This window comes from Pseudorca crassidens, chromosome 5 (genome assembly GCF_039906515.1).
Source record: "Pseudorca crassidens isolate mPseCra1 chromosome 5, mPseCra1.hap1, whole genome shotgun sequence".
Taxonomy (NCBI): domain Eukaryota; kingdom Metazoa; phylum Chordata; class Mammalia; order Artiodactyla; family Delphinidae; genus Pseudorca; species Pseudorca crassidens.
Genome location: NC_090300.1, coordinates 38520202 through 38535328, shown reverse-complemented (window position 1 = coordinate 38535328; position 15127 = coordinate 38520202). Strand labels below are relative to the sequence as shown.

Genomic DNA, 15127 nt, shown 5'->3' with positions numbered 1-15127 from the left:
AAAATACTTTATTCCAGAGGTTGGCAAACTTCTTTTTATAAAGGGCCAGAGAGTAAATATTTGAGGCTTTCAAGTTATGTACAGTCTGTTGCATATTTTTATTTGTGATTTTTGCAACTCTTTCAAAATGTAAAAACCATTCTTAGCTTTCTGGCCATACAAGAACAGGGTTGACTTGGCCTGTTAGCCTTAGCGGCCATGGTTTGCCAACCCTGCATCTATAGGGAATCTTAACCAGAAATACTAATAATTCAATAGAAATGTTCTGTTTAATTTTGGAGTGTCATATATACCATTAAGCATTATTCACGAATCTCCGCTGATTTGATTTCCACTGTCTTAAATAAGGAATGCACATGTGACCTTTTTTTTTCCTCTCTTATGTTGTCTGCAGGTGTGTGGACACATAAGCAAATGCTATAGTGTGGCCGCTCAGTTTGAAGAATGCCGAGAGAAGATCACAGAAATGCCTGGCATCATCAGGGATCTCTGTCGGGTGCTCTATTTTGGCAAGGTAGAGGTCATCTTTACCACTTTCTGGATTCAGTCAGCAGTGGGTTTTCTTGTCAAGTAGCCAGTCCCCAATTTATTAACTAGTTGTTTTCCTAAAATTATTTTCAAGTAAATTACATTTTTCACTAAAGCCTTGCTGTAAATGGTGGCTTTTGTTCCTGGGCTGGCCCACAAAGAGTAAGACTAGAGTGACATATCTAGAGGGAAGTTGGTCTCATGTGAATATTTGAACAGAGGCAGGGAAGCAAGAGAGAAGACTAGACTAAATCAATCTAATGAAAGTAAAGGACCACGTAAAACCTGAAACTTAAGAGTTGAGTCATTGCCTGGTGGAAAAGCTATAGGGATCTGAGAGCTTGCTGTTTCCTCCCAGTCTGGTACTGCCAGGGGAAGTTGTCTGTGGGTGATGTGATAGGTGGCTGGGAAGGAGAGTGATTTCTCAGGTAACTGGGCAGAGTGACAGTTGTGTTGGAATAGAACAGGATTAGGGTGCTGATCCCAGGCTAAGGTATCTAGAAATAAGGAATCTGATGAAAATAATGTCCTCAACTATATTTACTTGATGTCCTTAGAAGTGTTTAATAAGAATGCAAAGTCTGGTATAAAGAAGTAAATCTGTACACCTGCACTAAAGATATCATTGATACACTTAAGATCACTAGCACATGCGTTGCTATTAATGCCTTATCAGTATTTTTAAAAATTAAAAATACAAGAAGTGAAACAAAGAAAAGTGTATTCCCAAGTCTTTGACACTAACTAGCCTCAAAGATAGTAATTCTGATACAGATCAAAACCACAATGAGCTATCACCTCACATTAGTGAGACTGGCTATCACCAAAAAGTCTACAAATAATAAATGCTGGAGAGGATGTGGAAAAAAGAGAACCCTCATACACTGTTCACGGGAATGTAAATTGGTACAGTACAGCCACTATGGAAAACAGCATGGAGGTTCCTTAAAAAAACTGAAAATAGAGCTACCATATTATCCAGCAGTTCCACTCCCGGGTACATATCTGGAAAAATGAAAACACTAATTTGAAAAGATACATGTACCCAACGTTCATAGCACTATTTACAATAGCCAAGATATGGAAACAGCCCAGGTGCCCATCAACAGACAATTGGCTTAAGATGTGTATACACACACACACACGCAACAGAATGTTATTCAGCCATAAAAAAGAATGCTGCCATTTGCAGCAACATGAATGGACCTTGAGAATATTAGCTTAATATAATAAGTCAGAGAAAGACAAACACTGTATATCACTTATATTTGGAATCTAAAACATAATACAAATGAATGTATATACAAAACAGAAACAGACTCAGACATAGAAAATAAACTTGTGGTTACCAAAGAGAAAAGGGAGAGAGAGGTGAGAAGGGACAAATTAGGAGTATGGGATTAACAAATAAAACTACTATACATAAAACAGATAATAAGGATCTACTGTATAGCATAAGGATTTATACGCAGTATTTTGTAATAACCTATAATGGAATATAATCTGCAAAAAATCAAATCTCTATGCTCTACACCTGAAACTAACACAATATTGTTAATCAACTATACTTCAATTTAAAAATTAATTAATTTTCTAAAAATAGGAATTCTGTGTCTTTTCACAGGGTTACTTTTAATTTTAGGCTTTAAAAGATATAGGATTCAGATATAAACTGGTATTGAAAATATAAGAGGAGGTAAACACACAATAAGTTAGCTAGCTTGACATACATTGGCAGCCTGTTTCTCTTGGGAGCTTTTTTTTTAATCCTGTAATTAATTCCATTATTCTTACTCTCAGAGTATTCCACGAGTGGCAGCTCTTGGGGTAGAATGTGTCAGCTCTTTTGCTGTGGATTTCTGGCTACAGACACACCTATTGCAAGCTGGAATTTTGTGGCATCTGCTTGGTTATCTGTTTAATTATGACTACACACTAGAAGAGAGTGGTATTCAGAAAAGTGAAGAAACAAACCAGCAGGTAACCTTAACACTACTTAAACATTGAATTTGAACCCATACCGTAGGTTAATGCAAAGCAAAGCCCTAGCTCAAAGCCTCAAAGGCATAAACTGTTTTTCAAGATTATTAAGTTTATTGCTCTTTAAGCCCCCAAACTTTTTTGTTGTTGTTGTTGTTATGGTACGCGGGCCCTCTCACTGTTCTGGCCTCTCCTGTTGCGGAGCACAGGCTCCGGACGCGCAGGCTCAGCGGCCATGGCTCACGGGCCCAGCCGCTTCGCGGCATGTGGGATCTTCCCGGACCAGAGCACGAACCCATGTCCCCTGCATCGGCAGGCGGACTCTCAACCACTGCGCCACCAGGGAAGCCCTAAGCCCCAAAACTTTTTATCTTAACCACTTATCCCGGAAGGATTCAAGGCAAGGGAATTTGCAATAGCATATTCTGCACATAACTTAATCTTTTCTTGAGTACTCAGAGTCACCTTTATTTTTGCAAAATTATGGTTGTGTATATCAGGGAGATCCTAACAGTGCTGTTGGGGCTAGCTCCCCTAAACACTTGAGAACTTAGGTGATTTTTACAGATATTTTTTTCTGTCCTTTCCTGTTCACTGTCATTCATTACTCATTGTGATATGTGCCTGTAGCGATCAGATCTACCTACCCATCCCTATTCCCCACCCTATCCCCCAATGTGCTTGTTCCAGTTATCTACAACATACCGTATTAGGTATAAATGAGTACATAGATTCTGATGGTCTTTCATATAAATAAAAGAATAAGCTCTGATGTCAGTGTTGGGGACTTTTTTGTTTCTTTTTTTTTTGCTTTCTGTTCCTTAATATGTTCCATACTGTTTTGATTCCATAAAGGTACTGTTGCCTGTGTAAGATAACAGATCTATTTTAATGTCTTAATGTCTTAATTTTTTTATAACAGGAAGTAGCCAACAGTCTTGCCAAACTGAGTGTCCGTGCTCTGAGTCGCCTTGGAGGGTATCTGCCTGAAGAACAAGCAACACCAGAAAATCCAACCATAAGGAAAAGTGTAGCTGGCATGCTGACCCCCTATGTTGCTAGAAAACTTGCTGTAGTTAGTGCTACTGAGGTATGTGCTTCAGAAGTAGCCTGGGTTTTTGATAAATACTGCAAGATTCTTTAGATAGTAGAGGAATATAACAATGTTGATTGCTCTCGGAAACCTAAAAATTGAAAATGTTCACATGCTTGTTCTCTCAACTAAGAAATTTGGTTTGTTGTTGTGGCTTGATGCTGATGTTATCATATCAGCTCTACAAGTCCAGTCTCTCTGTAAGGGTAGATTAACTTCATGTTTCTCAGCTGTAGAGCTCCCCATAATTCTTGATAATATTGAATCAGAAAGGAACAGGACAAGAGAGTGAACTTGGAATGGACAGAGGACTGGGAGTCAGGAGACCCAGATTCTATTTTTAGCTGTTTGTTATAAGCTATAACTTGCTTACACTCAGCATGGAAATCCTAAAAGTCAGTATATACACACATATGCATTCATGACAAAAATAAGTATGATCGTGGCAGATCGCCCAACCTCTTCTGTGAGAATCATTGAGAAACAATCTAAGCATTAGAGAATTGACCTATAGAAATCCATTAAATAGAATATCTTGAATCCTCAAATTGTAAAGGTATATGGGAAGACATTAGAAGATGTTTAAAGTATTTTAAGTGAAAAGATTAAATCCCATTTTTGGTATTAAAAAATTGAATGGATGGATCTGTATCAATATGTTAACTGTAGTTATCCCTGAATTGTAGGCTATTTTATTTCATTTTCTCTGATAATCATCTAATAGTTTTAGAAGAAAAAAGGCCTCAGTGTTCCAAATGTAAAATATTTTTAGAATTTATAAACAGCTTATTTGTTTTTTTAATCTAATCTGATTGAGTCTGTTTTCTGGTGCAAGACACTGCCTTTCAGATCCCCTGAGTAAGAGAGAAGTGCTTTAGATGCCAATCTTGATCTTGGTTCTTTTTCCGGACTTTGTGTTCACCAGTGTGAAGTATTTTGCTGACTGAAAACATTCTTTCCAGAAATACTAACAAGTTGTTGATTAACTACTACAGGAAAGAAAAAAAAAAAGTAACACTTCAAAATTTTGGCCTGGACTCCATCTGGATTTAATAAAATACTTATTTTAAACTGCCACTTCTCAGAGTTTTAAAATTTTCTTCATGATAAATTTTTTCAGTTATTTTACTTAACTGGTAGTTCATGTTTTGAAAACAAGGGTTGGATGTCTTTTTGTAAGATGGAGGTAATAACCCACTGCTTTCCTCCTAGCACAGAGCTCTGTAAATGTAAAGTGTAAAAAGTTCTTATTAAAACATTTAGAGAATTCCTGGTATCCCAATGGTTAGGACTCTGCTCTTTCACTGCCGAGGGCCCGGGTTCAGCCCCTAGTCAGGGAACTGATATCCCACAAGCCACAAGGCACAGCCAAAAAACAACAACAAAAAACATTTAAAGGAGAGTTAAATGTCTATGTGTACACTTAAAATTGAGGAGAGCTAAACAAAGGGAAAGCACCCTGGATGGCTAAGCAGGCATAAGCTATGTCTGCAGAACTACAAGGTTTGGCCAAGAAAACCGGAACTGAGTCTCTGCCCGTAAATTTTACTTCCCTTCCTAGGAGTATGCTTCATAAAGACTTAGATTTTGTTTTCAAATATATGTATGTAAAGGCAGTATGGTATGATTCTTTTTAAGCTTTTACATTTACTGAGTTTATAAAATGCTTTAACACAGGATATCATATGTAATTTTCACAAAGCAGAGCAAATGTTAAGAATGTGAAGTCAAAACAGACTCAAATTTGAATCCCAGTTTCACCACTTAAGGGTTGTGAGACCTGGGGCAAATAATTTGATCTTTCTCAGTCTTGATTTTTCTCAGCTGCAAAATGGAAAATATTAACATACTTGGTAGAATTACTGAGATCTGTTATACTTAAGGCACCTATTACGGTGCTTGGCCTGTCATAGACAATATTAATGAATGGTAATTTCAATATATTTCCTAAATATTATAAAACAGTAATGTTCTTTCTCCTAGATTTTGAAGATGCTTAACAGTAACACAGAGAACCCCTATTTGATATGGAACAATTCTACAAGAGCAGAGCTACTTGAATTTCTTGAATCCCAACAAGAAAACATGATTAAAAAAGTATGTTATTGTTTTATAAATTACTTACTCTAATGGAATCTCTGGAAATATAACTTAGTATTGACGAAACAGAAACCCATTATTTCTCTATTGGGTGTTGATCAAGCCTATAGGTTTTGCTACCTAATATTTGGCCCATTTAATAATAGCATTCTTATTATATTTAATATACATTAGGATTTTTTGTTGTGTTTTTAGTTACCATTTACATATAGCTGTCTTCTATTTTAACCAGTTTTTGTGCCCAGAAGCTCTATTTTAATTGTTCTCTTTAGCCTCTTTTCCCCAGTAAATTAAAATTGCTTTCTGGTATCAAAATTGAATAATTTCTCCTATCCTGCCACCTTCTAGAGGAGAAACTATTAAGCCATGAGAAAAACAAAAGACAGTAAGTAGAATGGGAGATAAGGAGAAGGCCTGGATAACACATACATTAGAGGTTGAGTCTTGATTGTTTAGAAGAAGTTGTGCTTTGGGGTTTGGACTTCATTAAAGAGTAACCATCACTGGGTGTCCTGAATTATTCAAAATTTAGTTTTGAATTCATTTCATGATAGTCACTCAGAGCTCTTCATTGATAGAAGTTTTGAGAATTACAGAGCTAGGGAGAACAAGTCTCAGATTTCTATGTATCATCTATTCTTTTTTTTTTTTAACATCATTATTGGAGTATAATTGCTTTACAATGGTGTGTTAGTTTCTGCTTTATAACAAAGTGAATCAGTTATACATATACATGTTCCCATATCTCTTCCCTCTTGCGTCTCCCACCCTCCCTATCCCACCCCTCCAGGCGGTCACAAAGCACGAAGCTGATCTCCCTGTGCTATGCGGCTGCTTCCCACTAGCTATCTACCTTATGTTTGGTAGTGTATATATGTCCATGCCTCTCTCTCATTTTGTCACAGCTTACCCTTCCCCCTCGCCATATCCTTAAGTCCATTCTCTAGTAGGTCTGCCTTTATTCCTGTCTTACCCCTAGGTTCTTCATGACATTTTTTTTTTCTTAAATTCCATATATATGTGTTAGCATACGGTATTTGTCTTTCTCTTTCTGACTTACTTCACTCTGTATGACAGACTCTAGGTCCATCCACCTCACTACAAATAACTCAATTTTGTTTCTTTTTATGGCTGAGTAATATTCCATTGTATATATGTGCTACATCTTCTTTATCCATTCATCCCATAATGGACACTTAGGTTGCTTCCATCTCCTGGCTATTGTAAATAGAGCTGCAATGAACATTTTGGTACATGACTCTTTTTAAATTATGGTTTTCTCAGGGTATATGCCCAGTAGTGGGATTGCTGGGTCATATGGTAGTTCTATTTGTAGTTTTGGGGGTTTTTTGCGGTACGCGGGCCTCTCACTGCTGTGGCCTCTCCTGCTGCGGAGCACAGGTTCTGGACGCACAGCCCCAGTGGCCATGGCTCACGGGCCTAGCCACCCCACGGCATGCAGGATCTTCCCGGACCGGGGCACGAACCCGTGTCCCCTGCATCGGCAGGCGGACTCTCAACCACTGCGCCACCAGGGAAGCTATTTGTAGTTTTTTAAGGAACCTCCATACTGATCTCCATAGTGGCTGTACCAATTCACATTCCCACCAGCAGTGCTAGAGTGTTCCCTTTTCTCCACACACTCTCCAGCATTTATTGTTTCTAGATTTTTTGATAATGGCCATTCTGACTGGTGTGAGATGATATCTCATTGTAGTTTTGATTTGCATTTCTCTAATGATTAATGATGTTGAGCATTCTTTCATGTGTTTGTTGGCAATCTGTATATCTTCTTTGGAGAAATGTCTGTTTAGGTCTTCTGCCCATTTTCGGATTTGTTTGTTTGTTTTTTTGTTATTGAGCCTCATGAGCTGCTTGTTAATTTTGGAGATTAATCCTTTGTCAGTTGCTTCATTTGCAGATATTTTCTCCCATTCTGAGGGTTGTCTTTTGCTCTTGTTTATCGTTTCCTTTGCTGTGCAAAAGCTTTTAAGTTTCATTAGGTCCCATTTGTTTATTTTTGTTTTTATTTCCATTTCTCTAGAGGTGGGTCAAAAAGGATCTTGCTGTGATTTATGTCATAGAGTGTTCTGCCTATGTTTTCCTCTAAGAGTTTTATAGTATCTGGCCTTACATTTAGGTCTTTAATCCATTTTGAGCTTATTTTTGTGTATGGTGTTAAGGAGTGTTTTAACCTCATACTTCTACATGTACAAGTCCAGTTTTCCCAGCACCACTTATTGAAGAGGCTGTCCTTTCTCCACTGTACATTCCGCCTCCTTTATCAAAGATAAGGTGACCATATGTGCGTGGGTTTATCTCTGGGCTGTCTATCCTGTTCCATTGATCTGTCTTTCCGTTTTTATGCCAGTACCATACTGTCTTGATTACTGTAGCTTTGTAGTATAGTCTGAAGTCAGGGAGCCTGATTCCTCCAGCTGCATTTTTCGTTCTCAAGATTGCTTTGGCTATTCGGGGTCTTTTGTGTTTCCATACAAATTGTGAAATTGTTTGTTCTAGTTCTGTGAAAAATGCCAGTGGTAGTTTGATAGGGATTGCATTGAATCTGTAGATTACTTTGGGTAGTACAGTCATTTTCACAATTGGATTCTTCCAATCCAAGAACATGGTATATCTCTCCAACTGTTTGTATCATCTTTAACTTCTTTCATCAGTGTTTTATAGTTTTCTGCATACAGCTCTTTTGTCTCCTTTAGGTAGGTTTATTCCTAGGTATTTTATTCTTTTGGTTGCAGTGGTAAATGGGAGTGTTTTCTTAATTTCACTTTCAGATTTTTCATCATTAGTGTATAGGAATGCCAGAGATTTCTGTGCATTGATTTTGTATCCTGCTACTTTACCAAATTCATTGATTAGCTCTAGTTGGTCTCTGGTAGCATCTTTAGGATTCTCTATGTGTAGTATCATGTCATCTGCAAACAGTGACAGCTTTACTTCTTCTTTTCCAATTTGGATTCCTTTTATTTCCTTTTCTTCTCTGATTGCTCTGGCTAAAACTTCCAAAACTATGTTGAATAAGCATGGTGAGATTGGGCAACCTGGTCTTGTTCCTGATCTTAGTGGAAATGGTTTCAGTTTTTCACCATTGAGGACGATGTTGGCTGTGGGTTTGTCATATATGGCCTTTATTATGTTGAGGAAAGTTCCCTCTATGCCTACTTTCTTCAGGGTTTTTATCATAAGTGGGTGTTGAATTTTGTCAAAAGCTTTCTCTGCATCTATTGAGATCATATGGTTTTTCTCCTTCATTTTGTTAATATGGTGTATCATGTTGATTGATTTGTGTATATTGAAGAATCCTTGCATTCCTGGAATAAACCCCACTTGATCATGGTGTATGATCTTTTTAATGTGCTGTTGGATTCTGTTTGCTAGTATTTTGTTGAGGATTTTTGCATCTATGTTCATCAGTTATATTTGGCCTGTAGTTTTCTTTCATTGTGACATCCTTGTCTGGTTTTCGTATCAGGGTGATGGTGGCCTCGTAGAATGAGTTTGGGAGTGTTCCTCCCTCTGCTATATTTTGGAAGAGTTTGAGAAGGATAGGTGTTAGCTCTTCTCTAAATGTTTGATAGAATTCGCCTGTGAAGCCACCTGGTCCTGGGCTTTTGTTTGTTGGAAGATTTTTAATCACAGTTTCAATTTCAGTGCTTGTGATTGGTCTGTTCATATTTTCTATTTCTTCCTGCTTCAGTCTTGGCAGGTTGAGCATTTCTAAGAATTTGTCCATGTCTTCCAGGTTGTCCATTTTATTGGCATACAGTTGCTTGTAGTAATCTCTCATGATCTTTTGTATTTCTGCAGTGTCAGTTGTTACTTCTCCTTTTTCATTTCTAATTCTATTGATTTGAGTCTTCTCCCTTTTTTTGTTGATGAGTCTGGCTAATGGTTTATCAATTTTGTTTATCTTCTCAAAGAACCAGCTTTGAGTTTTATTGATCTTTGCTATCGTTTCTTTCATTTCTTTTTCATTAATTTCTGATCTGATCTTTATGATTTCTTTCTTTCTGCTAACTTTGGGGTGTTTTCGTTCTTCTTTCTCCAATTGCTTTAGGTGCAAGGTTAGATTGTTTATTCGAGATATTTCCTGTTTCTTAAGGTAGGATTGTATTGCTATAAACTTCCCCCTTAGAACTGCTTTTGCTGCATCCCATAGGTTTTGGGTCATCGTGTCTCCATTGTCATTTGTTTCTAGGTATTTTTTGATTTCCTCTTTGATTTCTTCACTGATCAGTTCGTTATTAAGTAGTGTATTGTTTAGCCTCCTTTTGTTTGTATTTTTTACAGATCTTTTCCTGTAATTGATATCTAGTCTCATAGCGTTATGGTTGGAAAAGATACTTGATACAATTTCAGTTTTCTTAAATTTACCAAGGCTTGATTTGCGACCCGAGGTATGATCTGTCTTGAAGAATGTTCCATGAGCACTTGAGAAAAATGTGTATTCTGTTGTTTTTAGATGGAATGTCCTATAAATATCAATTAAGTCCATCTTGTTTAATGTATCATTTAAAGCTTGTGTTTCCTTATTTATTTTCATTTTGGATGATCTGTCCATTGGTGAAAGTGGGGTGTTAAAGTCCCCTACTATGAATGTGTTACTGTCGATTTCCCCTTTTATGGCTGTTAGTATTTGCCTTATGTATTGAGGTGTTCCTATGTTGGGTGCATAAATATTGTTATATCTTCTTCTTGGATTGATCCCTTGATCATTATATAGTGTCCTTCTTTGTCTCTTGTAATAGTCTTTATTTTAAAGTCTGTTTTGTCTGATATGAGAATTGCTACTCCAGCTTTCTTTTGATTTCCATTTGCACGGAATATCTTTTTCCATCCCCTCACTTTCAGTCTGTATGTGTCTCTACGTCTGAAGTGGGTCTCTTGTAGACAGCATATATATGGGTCTTGTTCTTGTATCCATTCAGCCAGTCTGTGTCTTTTGGTGGGAGCATTTAATCCATTTACATTTAAGGAAATTATCAATATGTATTTTCCTATTATCATTTTCTTAATTGTTTTGGGTTTGTTATTGTAGGTCTTCTCCTTCTCTTGTGTTTCTTGCCTCGAGAAGTTCCTTTAGCATTTGTTGTAAAGCTGGTTTGGTGGTGCTGAACTCTCTCAGCTTTTGCTTGTCTGTAAAGGTTTTAATTTCTCCATCAAATCTGAATGAGATCCTTGCTGGGTAAAGTAATCTTGGTTGTAGGTTTTTCTCCTTCTTCACTTTAAATATGTCCTGCCAGTCCCTTCTGGCTTGCAGAGTTTCGCTGAAGGATCAGCTGTTAACCTTATGGGGATTCCCTTGTGTGTTATTTGTTGTTTTTCCCTTGCTTCTTTTAATATGTTTTCTTAGTATTTAATTTTTGATAGTTTGATTAATTTGTGTCTTGGCATGTTTCTCCTTGGATTTATCCTGTATGGGACTTTCTGTGCTTCCTGGACTTGATTAACTGTTTCCTTTCCCATATTAGGGAAGTTTTCAACTATAATCTCGTCAAATATTTTCTCAGTCCCTTTCTTTTTCTCTTCTTCTTATGGAACCCCTATAATTCGAATGTTGGTGCATTTAATGTTGTCCCAGAGGTCTCTGAGACTGTCCTCAGTTCTTTTCATTCTTTTTTCTTTATTCTGCTCTGCAGTAGTTATTTCCACTATTTTATCTTCCAGGTCACTCATCCGTTCTTCTGCCTCAGCTATTCTGCTATTGATCCCATCTAGAGTATTTTTAATTTCATTTATTGTGTTGTTCATCGTTGCTTGTTTCATCTTTAGTTCTTCTAATTCCTTGTTAAATATGTCTTGCATTTTCTCTATTCTGTTTCCAGGATTTTGGATCATCTTTGCTATCCTTATTCTGAATTCTTTTTCAGGTAGACTGCCTATTTCCTCTTCATTTGTTAGGTCTGGTGGGTTTTTATCTTGCTTCTTCATCTGCTGTGTGTTCTTCTGTCTTCTCATTTTGCTTATCTTACTGTGTTTCCGGTCTCCTCTTTTGCAGGCTGCAGGTTCATAGTTCCCGTTGTTTTTGGTATCTGTCCCCAGTGGCTAAAGTTGGTTCAGTGTGCTGTGTAGGCTTCCTCGTGGAGGGGACTAGTTTCCATGTTCTGGTGGATGAGGCTGGATCTTGTCTTTCTGTTGGGCAGGTCCACTCCTGGTGGTGTGTTTTGGGGTGTTCGTGGCCTTATTATGGTTTTAGGCAGCCTCTCTGCTAATGGGTCCATTTGTGTTCCTGTCTTGCTAGTTGTTTGGCATAGTGTGTCCAGCACTGTAGCTTGCTGGTCGTTGAGTGAAGCTGGGTGTTGTTGTTGAGATGGAGATCTCTGGGTGATTTTCGCAGTTTGATATTACAAGGAGCTGGGAGGTCTCTTGTGGACCAGTGTCCTGAAGGTGGCTCTCCCACGTCCGAGGCACAGAACTGACTCCTGGCTGCAGCACCAAGAGCCTTTCATCCACACAGCTCAGAATAAAAGGGGGAAAAAGTAAGTAAGTAAGTAAAAAGAAAGAAAGAAAGAAAAGAAAGAAAGAATGAAAGGAAGAAGATAAAATAAAGTAAGATAAAACAAAAGTTATTAAAATAAAAAATAATTATTAAGAAAACAAAATTTTTTTAATTAAAAAAAAAAATGGGCGGACAGATCCCTAGGACAAATGGTGAAAGCAAAGCTATACAGACCGAATCTCACACAGAAGCATACAAATACACACTCACAAAAAGAGGAAAAGGGGAAAAAATAATATGTCTTGCTCTCAAAGTCCACCTCCTCAATTTGGGATGATTCGTTGTCTATTCAGGTATTCTACCGATGCAGGGTACATCAGGTTTATTTTGGAGATTTAATCCACTGCTCCTGAGGCTGCTGGGGGAAATATCCCTTTCTCTTCTTTGTTCGCACAGCTCCTGGGGTTCAGCTTTGGATTTGGCCCCGCCTCTGCGTGTAGGTCGTCAGAGGGCGTCTGTTGTTCGCTCAGACAGGATGAGGTTAAAGGAGCAGCTGATTCGGGGGCTCTGGCTCACTCCGGCCTGGGGGAGGGGGGGTTACGGATGCGGGGTGAGTCTTTGGCGGCAGAGGCCAGTGGGATATTGCACCAGCCTGAGGCTCGCCGTGCGTTCTCCCGGGGAAGTTGTCCCTGGATCACGGGACCCTGGCAGTGGCAGGCTGCACAGACTCCCGGGAGGAGAGGTGTGGATAGTGACCTGTGCTCGCACACAGGCTTCTTGGTGGAGGCAGCAGCGGCCTTAGCGTCTCATGCCCGGCTCTGGGGTCCGCGCTGATAGCCACGGCTCGTGCCCTTCTCTGGAGCTCCTTTAAGCAGCTCTCTTAATCCCCTCTCCTCGCTCACCAGGAAACAAAGAGGGAAGGAAAAGTCTCTTGCCTCTTCGGCAGCTCCAGACTTTTTCCCGAACTCCCTTCCTGGCTAGTCGTGGTGCACTAACCCCTTCAGGCTGTGTTCACGCCGCCAACCCCAGTCCTCTCCCTGTGCTCCGACCAAAGCCCGAGCCTCAGCTCGCAGCCCTGCCCTCCCCGGCGGGTGAGCAGACAAGCCTCTTGGGCTGGTGAGTGCTGGTCGGCACCGATCCTCTGTGCGGGAATCTTTCCGCTTTGCCCTCCGCACCCTTCTTGCTGTGCTTTCCTCTGCGTTTCTGAAGCTCCCCCAGCCCCCGCCACCCGCACTCCCCACCCGCGAAGGGGCTTGCTAGTGTGTGGAAACCTTTCCTCCTTCACAGCTCTCTCCCACGGGTGCAGGTCCCATCCCTATTCTTTTGTCTCTGTTTATTTTTTCTTTTGCCCTACCCAGGTATGTGGGGAGTCTTGCCTTTTGGGAGGTCTGAGGTCTTCTGCCAGCGTTCAGTAGGTGTTCTATAGGAGCAGTTCCACATGTAAATGTATTTCTGATGTATCTAGTTTCAAGGTTTTCTAATAATTTCAAGGATACAAATAATCATGAGGCACAAGCAAAGCAGGGGGAGGTCCTGGGTCACCAGTGCAGCTCCTGTAGTGCTTTCTTGCAATCTTCTCTTCACAAAGACAGATCCACGCAAAATGGAATGATAACCCTCGAGCCCACAGATGGAGATGAGGGGTCTTTGAAGGCGATTCTAAGGCAGCTTCGCATGGAGCAGCATAAGTCGGGATCCTGTAAAGTGTTGTCTCCCTGAGTCACCAGGGAAACCACAGACTTAATCTTGTCACCCTCAAAGACCTGCAGTGGGATGACCTCCACATCTTTGCCATGTCTGACAGCCTGCTAGTGTTGGAGGGTCTGCTGCAGAGGTGGGGGTGGCTGTGGCTCACCGTGGGGGCCTCATCTATTCTTTTACCAGGAGAGAACATCATTCTCTCTTCATTTATTAGCCCTTTACAACTTACTATACACTTTTACATATTATTTTAGTCCAACCTAAATTTTGAGTGATTTCCACCTAAATCTTCTTGGGGCTATTTTTTTCCCATTCCTCTTTCCTATCTTTTTCTTTGTCCTTAAATGGAAATTCTTCTTGATTTGTCAACCCCTCTACTATTACCTTGCCTTTTTATTCAGAGACCCTGTTTTCCAGCACTTTTCACTTAATGTATTACTTTTTAAAACCAGTCCAAATGTGTTCATTTCTTAGCTCTATCACCCTATATCTGACTGGGCCAAATGTTTGCTGAGCGGATAGAGAAGAGCCACGTGTCATACTTGCTTATGAACACTTCATTGGCTGACCTCAGTGATCTTTTGAAATATTAAAATGAGTTACAATATTGATCTTTGGATTAAGAAATAACGTAATTCTATGCCTTTTCCAGAGTCTATATTACTGATTACAAACATTAAAATTGCATTGAGTGCTGTGATGTGTATCCCACCACATTTTTCCCTCTGTAAAATGAATGGATCTTTCAAGTTATTTATCTGCTAAGTTATTAAACTCTGAATATGGATAGATTAATAAACCAGACACTAATGATTCCAATTTACCTCTAACAATCTGTTTTCTTTTTTAAAAAGGGTGACTGTGACAAAACCTATGGATCAGAATTTGTCTACAGTGATCATGCCAAAGAACTTATTGTAGGGGAGATTTTTGTTAGGGTCTATAATGAAGTCCCTACTTTCCCACTCGAGGTAAGCTCTCTATTTTAAATTTTGTCTGACACCTTTGATCATTTGTTATTGAAAGCTACTAGTTTATTCACATTGAATACATTGAAATAATACCTGTTTTTTGCCAAATGCTTTATACTAACTTGGGTATGTGATGGGGTGACCATTGATAACTTATTATGATCCTCTTTATTTTGAATGTTAAAGAATTTAATTTTGTGGATTCATGAATAAGAATTTATTCCTTTCCCAGCTGTTTCTGATATTTTATGCATAATGCTACCCCACTGTACCATGTATATATGCCTTCAGCTTTAC

The 15127-nt window shown here is 39.1% G+C and overlaps 1 protein-coding gene across 5 annotated transcripts in view; it reads left to right on the top strand.

The window, feature by feature from the left end:
• Positions 1-15127, top strand: part of DNAJC13 (DnaJ heat shock protein family (Hsp40) member C13) — a 121479-nt gene that overhangs the window by 80517 nt on the left and 25835 nt on the right. For all 5 annotated transcript variants that reach the window (XR_010943518.1, XM_067737807.1, XM_067737806.1 and 2 more), the window contains 5 exons: positions 395-514; positions 2329-2508; positions 3431-3598; positions 5585-5698; positions 14714-14830. Coding sequence is in view for 4 of the 5 variants with exons in the window: in XM_067737807.1 (XP_067593908.1) it covers positions 395-514; positions 2329-2508; positions 3431-3598; positions 5585-5698; positions 14714-14830 (699 nt within the window). In the remaining variant the exon portion in view is untranslated. The remainder of the gene's footprint in view (positions 1-394; positions 515-2328; positions 2509-3430; positions 3599-5584; positions 5699-14713; positions 14831-15127) is intronic.